This window comes from Oryzias latipes, chromosome 6 (assembly GCF_053564925.1).
Source record: "Oryzias latipes strain Hd-rR chromosome 6, Olatipes_Hd-rR_3.1".
NCBI classification, from domain to species: domain Eukaryota; kingdom Metazoa; phylum Chordata; class Actinopteri; order Beloniformes; family Adrianichthyidae; genus Oryzias; species Oryzias latipes.
In genome coordinates, this window is record NC_136242.1 from 29,881,116 (window position 1) to 29,893,709 (window position 12,594).

General features: G+C 41.4%; 1 protein-coding gene across 1 annotated transcript; it reads left to right on the top strand.

Annotated features, from left to right (window-relative positions):
* Positions 1-68: 68 nt before the first annotated feature.
* Positions 69-12,370, top strand: nox5 (NADPH oxidase, EF-hand calcium binding domain 5). The gene is made up of 17 exons (XM_004070143.5): positions 69-189; positions 2,143-2,278; positions 3,189-3,339; positions 3,445-3,655; positions 3,845-4,082; positions 4,862-5,015; positions 5,277-5,449; positions 5,525-5,707; positions 5,849-5,981; positions 6,314-6,456; positions 6,518-6,721; positions 7,395-7,439; positions 9,123-9,247; positions 9,529-9,613; positions 9,688-9,787; positions 10,327-10,493; positions 12,066-12,370. The coding sequence occupies exons 1-17, from the start codon at positions 143-145 to the stop codon at positions 12,195-12,197; spliced, it is 2,427 nt and encodes an 808-aa protein (XP_004070191.2). The 5' UTR covers positions 69-142; the 3' UTR covers positions 12,198-12,370.
* The last annotated feature ends 224 nt before the right edge of the window (positions 12,371-12,594 follow it).

Genomic DNA, 12,594 nt, shown 5'->3' on the forward strand with positions numbered 1-12,594 from the left:
ATAGCTTCATCATGCTGCTAAATCTGCTGCACATGCAAAAAAAAGTGCTCAAACTGTGTTCAGCGTTAAGTGATGCTGGGGTGGGGTTGGTGGGCGGGGGGGCTTGTCCTCAGCAGCTGACACCCCCACATAAGAGGAGAAGATGAAGAGCTGCAGCATCCGAGCTGAAGACGACCATTGTAGGAGCAGGTAAGTCTGATGTGAGCTCGGGTTTTCTTTGCTTTTCTGATATCTCACTGATCAGATGCTTGTTCTGCCTTCAGCTTTAGTTTGTGTTGCTTGTTTTGCTCATCAGAGGAAATGTTAGTTTGAAGTTGAATATTTTCCTAGACTTCTCAGAAATGTATTAAAACTGCATTTTTTTAATCTCTCAGTTCCAAAGCCCACAGGATGTCCATTTCCTCATGCTGTTCTGGTCTGACAAAAACAGCCTTATCTGATGTTTTTGGCTTTGCTACCATCAGACTATATGCACCACTCCACCCTTAGATGTGTTTTTCTTAGCAGCGTGTCTGAATTTGACCCCCTGAAGTTTGTTTTTTCTGCTTTTAACTCACAGATCCAGTGATAGAAGTTCCATTGTGAATTCGGTCACAGTCCAGCAGTTCTCTCTGACTGGACCATGTCGAGTTCATCCTGTCCGTGACCCATTCTCAGGATTTGTGTTCTGAGCATTTCTGATCCATGGGCGAGTGCTGAACTTGTTCTGACCCGAAGTCTCTTCAGAAAGAGACTTTTTTTGTTTTAAGGGTTCGCTCAGCTTCTCCGGACAATCTGGAATTTTTAGAGTGCTACTATTGCCAACTTTAGTTTTGTTGGTTACACCACACAGCTGTCTGCAAGATCTGCAGCATCACCCGAAAAAACTAAACTGAAGGATTGAGAACTCTATCTTCATACTTGCACCAGATATTGTCTTTTTATTCCATTAATTAGATGCTGGAACATGTTCTACAGCATCAGAGGGTTATAAGTCAAGGTGTTGTTGAACACGGATCAAGAGCAGAAGTTAAGGAGCTGTAGACAAGTAGACCAGGTTACCTCTGAAAACAACAGATTCTGTCAGAACCACCTTTCCGTGTCCGCTGATGTCAGGTGGGATACTCCACCAGATTCTTCAATTATCTCTGATGGACTATGCAAAGTAGGGAAGAGGTTAGCATCCTCACCTCATGGCGAGAAGGCCCTGGTTCAAATCCCAGCTGTGTGGATTTATGGGTTTACCCCAGGCAGTACGGCTTCCTCACCACAGTCAATAATATGCAATGCAGGTTCGTTGGTGAATCTGAGGCTTGTGATGGACTGGCAGGGTTTGCGTAGCAGTGGCTAGGATAGGCTCCAGCAACCATGTGACCCCAATAATCAGTTAAATTGATTTCATATCAGTTTTGTTAAACAGCTAAGATGTTCTGGAAACTACAAGCCAGTAAAACACTGTGTTCAGGTCTGTCCTTCCAGGACTTGGCGTGTTGTATTTCTTGTCTGCAGCTGCCATCTCCATAGCAACAGCCTGAAAAGCAGAAGGACGAGCAGCTGTTCCTGAAGCTCTGTAAGACGCTTAGAGAGGAAATCCCACAGGTTCATATCCTGTTTTTCAAACCCTGCTGCTGTACTAGTTCTGAACCTCTGTGAAGCCGGTTCTGTGTGGACCTCGGAGCTGAGCCTACTAGAAACACATGTACGACTGACAAAGCTCACAAAGAACAATGAAAAACCAAAATGAAAAGTCTTATGTTTTCATACATCTCTATGCTTCAACAAACGATTCTCATTTAGTTTTTATGGTTGGGTTACGGCAGGTATGTGTTCTATTTGACAGTTTAATATAAAGTAGGAATTAGAGCTTCTGGATTAGAAAACAGAAGAATTATGAAAATAAATGTAGCATATATTAGAATGAGCGGAAGAAAAATGAAGTTTAGATTCTTTACGGAATAAAGACTTGTCAGTTTGATGCTCCTTGTTTGGGTTCAGTTGTTTTATTTCAGCCAAAAACACAACCTTTGTCTCCGCCAAACATCAAAATGTAATTCAAGATGAATGATGGAGAAGAAAATGACCAAACTGATGGTTGAGGAGAGCCAATCTCTGAATCAAACATTCACAAGGATCAAATGTTGTGCTTGTTTCTTCCGGCTGCAGCGGAGTGTCCTGCATCATGAGTGTGGACGAAGACGCTCGCTGGCTGGAGTGGGTCACCAAACAATTTGAGAGCATTGCAGGAGATGACAAAGAGATTAATCTCTGTGAATTTAAAACTGCTCTCAAAGTAAAAGAGGTAAGATCAGTCCTTTTTCTGAGGACCAAAGAGTTGTTTCCTTTCAGACCAAACATTAAGGGTGAAAAAATGAAAAAAAAAAAAGATGGGTTTTGAAAATTCATGTTTTGTTTGGTGAAATATGGTATGAAATATGTGTGTAGGCTGCACAGCCGGAACCCATACCTTATGATTGAGGTTTTAACTGACAACTAAAGAACGGGGGGGGGGGGGGGGGGGGGGACGACGACAATAAAAGCTCAGAAAACTGAAGTCATTTGAAACATGGGGGGTTTGTCCGGGATAGAAATCCTATTCCACCAATTTAAGGTACAGCACTTCTAGATATCAGTCCCCTATTTGGATGTTTTGGTAAGGTCGCCTTTTTTTTTTTTTACTTTTTCGTTTTTTAGTCAGCAGTAGTTTTAGTCTGTTTTTTAACTTTATAATACTTAGTTATTTTTTTGTTTTTATACTTTTATATCATTGTTTTTATTATTATTTTATTATTATTTATTATTTTTTAATTCTTAAGTCTTTTATTTGTTTTGTGTTTGTTGTGGCAAATGGACCTTGTGTCTATAATAATAAAGCTTCCTAAATACATAAAGAAAGTTAAGCTTAAAAGCTCCTTTGGCATGGTTCTTCCAGCTTCTGGGCGTTTGTTCAGATTGGCGAATTGGCCTGCTCACAGGTGGATGTCATATTCATCATGTTCATATGGCAAAGCTACACAAACAACTGCTTATGCAATGAAACAGACAATGTAAAATAAACAGGACTAAAAAAATGTAATACACCATGCAGCAAATGAGAATCCATAAAAAATGTCAGACTGCCCTTTGACAAAATGACAGCCAGCAAACAAACTTAATCATTGTGAAGAGATCAGATTGATTGAGTTTGATGTTTGCATTTTTCTTTTTTGTAGTCTTTCTTCGCTGAGCGTTTCTTTGCCCTGTTCGACTCGGACGGCAGTGGATCCATCAGTCTGGATGAGCTGCTGAAAGCTCTAGACCTCCTAATCCACGGCACTGAGACTGACAAGCTCCGCTTCCTGTTCCAGGTGTACGACGTGGACGGTCCGTTCAAATACAAACGTTTCACCCAGCCTGTTTCATGATGAAAGATAATTTAATGGCATGAGGTATGATCTACTTGAACAAAACCTTTGTTCTCACTGACAGGGAGTGGCTCCATTGATCCAGACGAGCTGAGAACAGTTCTGAAGTCATGTCTGAGCGAAAGTGCCATCTCCTTGCCGGAGGAGAAGCTGGACGACCTCACACTAGTTCTTTTTGAGTCGGCTGATACAGACAACAGCGGCTCCATCACGTTTGAGGAGCTCAAAGAGGAGCTGGAGAATTTCCCAGAGGTTATGGAGAACCTTACCATCAGGTTAACCTCACGCTTGCTCCTGAACTAGCAAACATCAGATAAAGCGTTGTAAGCCTATGGAGTTTTGGTTTAGTACTAGTAAATCTGGCTTTGACAAACCTGAATCTGCAAAAGAAATGTTTCTTACTAAATAAAAATGTATTTGAGATAAATGCAAAACTACACATGCTTTGCTTTCCATTTCTGCAGTGCTGCCAACTGGCTGAAGCCCCCTGACCTGGACCAAAATAAGCATCAGACCCCTCGGTACCTGACCCGAGCCTACTGGCAGAATAACAGTCGGAAGCTGCTGTTTTTATTCGGATACGGCGTCCTCAACCTGCTGCTCTTTGTCGTTGCCATGCTGCGGCACAGCGACGGCGGTGTCTGGCTCATGGTGGCCAGAGGCTGTGGCCAGTGTCTGAACTTCAACTGCACCTTTATTGTGGTACGGCTGCACGATGCCTCTCCGAAAGCAGCAGATATGAGCTGTTGCAGAGCTCTGGTCTCAGATTTAAGAAAAGCCATGTTGTTTTTGTGCCGATGATGTCAAGGAAAACTGCAGAAAGTTTTCTTATAGCACTATTCAAGTTCAAAATGTTCTGAAGAACATTGCAATTAGTTTAGAAACACAAAGTTTGTGGAGACATCATGAATGCAGGTCTTCCAAGAACTGCAATTGAAAGCAACCGCACTGCTGCTACCCCTGAGTGGGCTTTTGTTTTTCAGTTATCAGATTTGCTGAAGCCTCTTGATGTAACTTAATTCTATATGAACACTTTTTAACTCATTTCTATTGTTACAGCTTTTTACTATTAGCAGTTTTTCAGCTAAAGATTGAATTCAACAAAATGAACAAGGAAGTAAATGTCTTTCTGCTTTTTCCTCAATGCCTGAATTCTTTGTTATGAAGCTAAACTTCATGGGTTGAGTGCAGCAGTGCCAACATCTTCCTGTTACGGGACGGGGTAGGAGTGTTGTGTTCTGTCATTGTGCATGTTTATTTTACAACAAAACCTCCAAAAAAAATGCTTTTTAGCCCAAGTGCTCAATGCTTTTACTCGTTTTTTCTAACTGTTTTGGTGGACTGATGGCACAGAAAATGTATGCTCTTCCACCACCTCTACTTTCATCTCTGGGTCATGAGTAAGACCACGCCCCCCCTCAGATATTTTGCTGCTGTGAGGATAACGGCAGGATGGTATTTTCTGCCCTGTCTGTGTTCAGGTGTTGATGCTGCGCCGTTGTTTAACCTGGCTGAGAGCTACCTGGGTGGTAAGAGTCTTACCTCTGGACCAGAACATCCTGCTGCATCAGATCGTCGGATACGCCATCTTTTGCTTCTCGCTGGGGCACGCCATCGCACACGTTGTCAACTTTGGTTCGCACACTTACAGAACCTCCACATCAAGACTTACATTAGGATTAGACTTAAATTTAAGATCTTAGTTCTGGATCTTGTGACTCTTTCGTCACATTCTGCGGGTCTGGATGATTGGACTCCCTGAGACAGACCTCCCAATTAAGATTATAACCTTTTCTTGTTGATAAATTTAAGATTTGACGTCCAGTAAAAAGATTGGATCCAGCCTTGAACCTGGTCAGCTGATGTTGACCCATGATCTGGTTGTGTGTGTTTTAGCCAACCTGTCACAGCACAGTGAGTTCCTATTGTGGGAGTACCTGCTGACAACACGGCCCATGATAGGTTGGGTGAAAGGGACAGCATCGCTGACGGGGGTGGTGCTGCTTCTACTCATCTGCCTCATGGTGCTCTGCTCCAGCACCTTCGTGCGACGCAGCGGACACTTTGAGGTCAGAGTCCAGAAGAGTGGGTCTTTTGAGGAAGTGCATAGAGAAGAATGTCTTGTTTTAATGGATCTTCCACAGGTGTTCTATTGGTCTCACCTGTCCTACATCTGGGTCTTGATCCTACTCATAGTCCACTGTGCAAACTTCTGGAAGTGGTTCGTGGTTCCAGGTCTGCTTTTCCTGTTGGAGAAGATTGTAGGAATCGCCGTGTCCCGCATGGGCGGTCTCTACATTGTTGAGGTCAACCTTCTGCCATCGAAGGTGAGGAAAGAAAACATGATGGACAACATCCCACTCAAGTCACGTTTCCTTCAGGAGTTTGGAGTTAAATGCAGTTTGAGATCTGCTTTGATGCCATCAGACGTCCATCATCAATTTTTTTTGAAATTTTCATGTGACCAGGTGACTCACCTGGTCATCAAACGTCCTCAGTTCTTCCATTTCAAACCTGGAGATTACATCTACATCAACATCCCAGTGATAGCCAAGTATGAGTGGCACCCGTTCACCATCAGCAGCGCTCCAGAACAGTCAGGTACAGAAGTCCCTGCAACATTTCTTATTCCTTTTGCAATTTCTGCTCCGTTAATCCAGAACAGAGATGGAATGCATCTGCATCGGAAATCCCAGTGGATCTAAAAAGAGGGTAAAGATCTCTGCCCCTGCTGCAGGAAAGCTTCACTCTAAATAACTGACCCTGAAAGTTCCTCTTACCGGTCTTTAATCAGCTGTTCTTGTGTAAAAAACTCTGAAATATTTATCACTTTAATCCAACTTGTTTATAACAAGATTTCCTTTTTTTTAAAGTTGTTCTTTGTTACTCTCAGTGGTTAAATCTGTTTTTATCTGCTCACTCTGGAACTACAGACACGCTGTGGCTTCACGTTCGCTCTATGGGCCAGTGGACCAACCGTCTGTATGAATATTTCAGGCAGACAGATAGCATGGAGCTCTGCAGTGGAAGACTGGCCACCAGCTTAAAGAAGCGCAGACAACAAGCCAAGGCAGAGGTAGAACCCAAAAGACCTCAGGCCTTATTTTGAAAAGTTCAAAGCTATTTGTTTTTGTCAGCAGGACCAATTGTTTGGGTCTGCGAGTGCTGACAGAGCCGTGGCATCAACTGAGGATGAATCGATCGAGCTGACAATGTTCCGACAAAACGGCTTTCACTCCGGAGAGACGTCATCTTTACAGTCAGGGGCTCAGGGCCTCGTGGAACATGTGATGGACGAACCAGGTCCAGCAGAGGGAGAAGAGGCTCCTTCACTCAGAGAGGTCAGGTTTTAAAGCTGCAGGTCCCTCCAAGTAAGGGGCAACCCAATTCTGGTCCTTAAAGTCCCACTCTAATCAGATTTTGATCAATTTTCAAAGCATTCCCACTCCTGGTAGTCATTTAATCATAATTATTTTTACCTAAAATCCAAAAACCTGTATTGTTTTCTAGGTCATATTTCCTGCAGAGCAGCAGGAGTTTGTCAGAAGTTTGCCAGAGTTGTGGGCGGGACTGTTGGTGCAGAGCAAATCAGAGAGCTTGGAGCAAGGAGGAGCAGGGAGTTTGTGGCCCACCCAGCGTATTTTCCATGTCATAATTAAGCTATTTTCCAAATGCCCTTTTCTTGTCTGCTCCTGATTCACTCCAGTTTTAACAAAGAAATACTCAGAAATGCAATTTTATGCTTTGTGTTCTTTATAAATGCCCTCCATCAACAGAAAAATGCCACAAAAAGTTGTTAAAAACGTCAAAAACACAATTTCCATTGGAGTGGGTCTTCAAGCCCATTTTTTATACAGTCTGACATTTGTTGTTCTACCTTGCTGCAAACTCCATTAATGACCCAAAACTAATGAATTGTTTCTGTGAAGAGAAGGAAAATTCAGGCTCTTCACCGGCTGCCCCCAGAATTTGCCCCAATGACCTTCAGTTCTTCCTGTGTTCCTTCACCTGCAGGTTTCAGCAAAGTTTGCTGAGAACCACAGAGTCTGCAACATCAAGGTAAAGAACTATGGAAGCATACATGTCTCATAAATCAAAATAAAAGTTTATATTAATTAAGTGACAGACTGAGCGGGGTTGTAGAAGAAGAAAAAAAGCAGCTTGGCTAGTTTATTTTTATTTTTATTTTTGAGTCAAAGAACACAGCTTTATTGTGAAAATTAAAAAAAAGCATTTCCGGTATTGACTTTTATTATGAAATACGAGACACATATGCATCCATAAAGAACGTTTTCAGTCTGACAGCTTGTAACTATAGCAACTGTTTTTGCGATTGTCAGATTTAGACAAACTTTTTATTGCTGGTTGATTTCTTGTCTGCCTGAAATTGTAACCTTTCATGCTGAGGGACTGCAGCGCCTCCTACTGATGGAAGAAAGCCATGAAAAACTTTAATAAATATTAAGAATTGCTGCTACTTGGTGGATTTAAAGAAAAAAAGTAGTACGTTTAAGACAAATACGGCTTATTGCACAAAACTAAATGAGACATTTCAGTTTTCTCTCAGCACTCTAACTGACTGACCTGAATTTTTTATCAGCGCTATACAGTAGTGTTACAGTTTCTCCATCTCAGCAGCTTCTGATTAATGATTCTATAAAGTAATATTGGCACAAAACGTTCTGCTGCAGCCAGCCTTTCATGATTTGGAGAGGGAGACAGAAAACTGCAATCCAGTCTGCTTCATGAGTGGTTGCAGATTTTTCAGCTTTCTGCTCTGATGATGGTAAATCTAAGAGGTCAAAGGAAGCAGACTGGATTCAGCAGCACTTTAGATCTGATGAAGATCAGATTTGATGAAGATTACTCCCAGATCTTATTTGATATTAATATTAGCATACTGATGGATCTGATATATGATCTACACTTGGACTGGTGAGATATAAACAACTCTAAATAGAAGTTATGAACCAGCTTATGAGAAATAAGTTTAAACAAAAAGGTTGAATAAAGCATAATAGGGTGTGACTGTATAAGTTCAGTTCCTCCCACTCCTCATGTTATTCAATTAAACTCTTTTAAACAAACTTCACTTTTGATGGATTCATTGTGAACTGTAGTGTATGGATACGTACAAATATGTCTATTTATGATTAAGAGTAAATTTAATGTCATCATTTACATGCCTAAGTTTATTGACATACATGGATGTGTATCTTCTTTTACTCTATAATCTTTTATTTTTCCAATAAAATCAAGACTAATCATTCAAAGTTTGACATTATCTATGCATACGTGTATTTTTATTTTGTTTGTCTTCTTTGGTAATCTTTTTCTGTTTTAATAAAAAAAATTCCAAATCCAGGATCATTGAGGAAATCGGACGTTGATCAGAAAAGAGCTTCCCAAAATACACAAGTGAATGTACCAGTAGCAAATAAGTCAAACCGCTTTACCTCGCTTTGTACTCATCAGACGTTGGCCTGTACAGCATATTTTTCCACAAGAATTCACTACAAACAACAATGCGATTGGCCACTTTGTTAATTTCTCATATTAGTAACAATAACATAAATACAAATCAATTTTCTTTTCTACATGGTAAGGTAAGTCTTTATGGCATCTACTGGATTGTTGTTGGAGAGATATTGACTCTAAGTGTTGAAGGTTAACTGTCAGTGTCTAATACTGTGAAGCTGTAAGAATCCTGCAGTTACTGCAGGGGTGTCACATATATGTCAGTGTTATGTAGATGGACCGTATGGAACGCCAACTCGACAGATTTTTACTTCTGAGCACGCCGTCCTGATCGGAGCAGGAATCGGCATCACACCTTTCGCCTCAATCCTGCAGAGCATCATGTACCGGTAAGAAAACTGATAAGGTCCACAACCTCGCCCTCCCCTAAGAGCCTCAGAGAATGAAAGGTTTCACCTGAATTTTTCCAGATCAAACATCATTGCAGCGTTTTTAGAGAAGCGTCTGCTCATCAGCCATGAACCTGCTTGAGCTCATTTGATGTACTATACAGTAGTTGTTCAGTTGGAGCTTGTTGCTTGGATCATTGCAGACTTCAGACCTCACTGTTTCTCATGACAGATAAGCAAACCTACACATGTAAATCTGAGATGCTGCGTGATCTCCACAGATATCGCCTGAGGAAGCAGAACTGTCCGAGCTGCAACTTCTCCTGGTGTGAAAATCTCAAAGACAGCGACATGACGCTCCGCAAAGTAAGAGCACATAACCGTGCACGCAATTCAGAGTTCCAAATTGCAGCTCGACTGAGTCTGCTTTCCCACTGCAGGTTGACTTTATCTGGATCAACAGAGACCAGAAATCCTTCGAGTGGTTTGTTAGTTTGCTGACCAAACTGGAGATGGACCAGGCTGACGAGGAGCCCGAGGGTGAGGAGGACTTTGCAAACTAAAGGATGAAGCAGATCTTAGAAGACTATGAATTTACTTTAACAAAGCTGGGCTCAGTTAAAAAAACAGGGAAGTTGAACTGATAGGCTAAAACTTTGCAGGTGCTGAGGTACCATCAGAACTGAACCACAGAGCAAAAACCTGAACTGAAAAAAAGGAGCTGAAATACAGAGAAAGAATGACAAAGAGCTTCACACCAGAAAGAAGGTTGCTCAACATTTCACCTGCTTTGCAGTAGTTTATGGTCTTTATATTCAGGAAAATGTTGTGATAAGTCAGTTAGATGAACAGTGACTCAATCAAATATTTTGTGCATGAATTGTGCACGAAGGTTGAAACTTTGAGGAAGTGAGGAGGAGATCATGATCTGACCTGTTGGACATCATGGTGTCCAACAGTTCCAAGAGGACCTGACCTCAGACAGGGTTGTCCAAAAAAAACAATTCTGATCATTTGTCGAGTGATCCTGGTTCTGGGGTCTACTGGTGCCCTTTGCAGCTCAGTTTTTATGTTTGCAGGACGTTTCCTGGAGATGCACATGTACATGACATCCGCACTCAGCAAGAACGACATGAAGGCTATCGGCCTGCAGATGGCGCTCGACCTGCTGGCCAAGAAAGAGAAGAAAGACTCCATCACCGGGCTGAGGACCAGAACCCAGCCAGGGCGGCCGGAATGGGGGAAGGTGAGGTTCTGCTGCCAGAGATGCAGGGATTTGTTCTTTCAATTTTTAATTATTAACAATCAGAACTTGAACCATGGAACAGCTAGTCGGGTATTGAATCAAACAGAGAAAAATATATTTTTTTAAAACAGTCAAAGCTAAAACAGTGACGACGCTGATTCGGTGGGTCAACGCAAATACTTTTTTTTAGTTCCGTGTTTTTCAACCTCAGACAAACTGACACTTCATTAAATGATTGGTCTCCATCTGACACCTCAGTTTCTAAACAAAAAGACTTTTTCTGCCTTCAGACTACAGACTTTGATGCTGAATTGAAGCACAGCCTTGGTTTTAAGGTCCAAATCTGGTTTACAGGAGTTCTATATTGAAATTTTAATTTAGATTATTTATCCATCCAACCAGCTTCTGAACTCTCTGCATCCCTTTCTGGGTCACAGGGTTTCTGGAGCTTGTCCCAGCTACGGTTGTGCAAACACCGAGTTCACCCTGGACAGGTCACCAGTCTGTTGCAGGACCTAGATTATCCAGATTATCTAAAATCTTGTAGTCTCACAGGACAAATGATTCAATACTCCCACCCACCCCAACCTTGTAGAACATTTTTACTCTCATGTCAGGAAACTGCAGATTGTAAGGGGGGGGCAGCATCATGCACCAGATCTACATGTTTCAGTGTTCAATAAGTGAAACTCACGCTGCTACTTCCAGGGATTAGCATCAAAATGCAGGTTTAAAAAGGTGCACAGTAAAGAAACAAACAAACAAAAATACATTTTGATGGAATCCATTGATCACTTACTTGACTATAGACTATAATGGAGCACAGTTAAAATAATCATTTATTTTATTTAGTTCAATGTTTTATATCTTTTTATCTTCTGCCTACAGATAACTTTGGTTGTAAATAGGTTCTTCTTAAAAGTTTTAAAAAAATGAATTAAATAAAACCTTTTTGTTTTATGGCTGTGAAAGACTGCATTCATTTGAGAAACAAAAGACTTTTTTTTACTGTGCTGCAGCGGATTCTTTTTTTTTTCACAAACAAAACCTCAGCTGCAGACTTTTTGTTAGTTCAGAGTAATTGTGCGGTTCAGCCTTGGAAACGTAACACAGTATGAAGCTGGATTTTACAAAACGTTTGAACTGATCTGCTTAAAAAGAAAACAGAGATTCTCATTAACAGTGGAAGGGCGGGAATCTTTACTTTAGTTGCCAAATCAGAAGAGATGAGTGGGCAAGCACAGCATGACATCTTTGATTATTTACTCCAAGGATGAGACATGTTTCAGCCAAGATTTCTACTGAACTTATCACAACAGCAAATGGAGAATCTATGGAATCTGTTGCTTAGATCGCCCTCTGCTGGGTTTGCACTGCTAAATCCCAGTTCTAAATAGATGTACCACAAAAACAAGCAGGATTATAGCTACGGAAGATGTGTTACATTAAGTACCGGTAAGTGAAAAATCTGGCTCAGTCTGGATCTGATTGTTTTGTTTTACTGACTTGTGACACTCAGCTTTAAAGTTTGCAGATTTCTGCTCTCACAGAAGTTGTGTCTGTGTCTGTCAGGTCTTTCAGAAGCTGTCAAAGGAAAATAAAGGCAAAGTTCATGTGTTTTACTGTGGGGCTCCGTCTCTGGCTAAGGCCATCAAGGCTCAGTGTGAACGCTTTGGCTTCAACTTCTACAAAGAGAACTTCTGAAGATGTCTCTTTCACAACTGTGGAGTGTGTCTATGAGTGTGTCTTTGTGAGTGCGGGTCTGTTCGTGCACAAGTCTTACTCACTCCAATCATCTTCGGATCTATTTTCAATGCTTTCCCAGTTTTCTTTTACTTATGATCATGCGATTTTTAGCCAAAATAATAAAAAAAAACCTGTGTCATTTTCCAGGAGATAGTTTGTGCAGAGCGGCAGGAGTTCATCAGAAATTCACTGTTAGCCTGTAGCAGTCCCGCCCCCTTTCCCATCCCTAATGCAGAGCGTAGAGGTTGTGGCCCGCCCAAAGTATCACCTGCGCCACAAAACTCCTTTTCCGATCGAATTTTTTCATCTGCTTCTGATTCACAATAAAGAAATACTCAGAATGCAATTTTGAGCT

Excerpts from the sequence above, each read along its gene's own strand:
- nox5 (XM_004070143.5), top strand. The coding sequence starts at position 143 with ATGAAGAGCTGCAGCATCCGAGCTGAAGACGACCATTGTAGGAGCAG. Across the intron at positions 4,083-4,861 it reads TCAACTGCACCTTTATTGTG|GTGTTGATGCTGCGCCGTTG; the intron begins GTACGGCTGCAC and ends GTCTGTGTTCAG. Across the intron at positions 5,708-5,848 it reads TCAACCTTCTGCCATCGAAG|GTGACTCACCTGGTCATCAA; the intron begins GTGAGGAAAGAA and ends TCATGTGACCAG.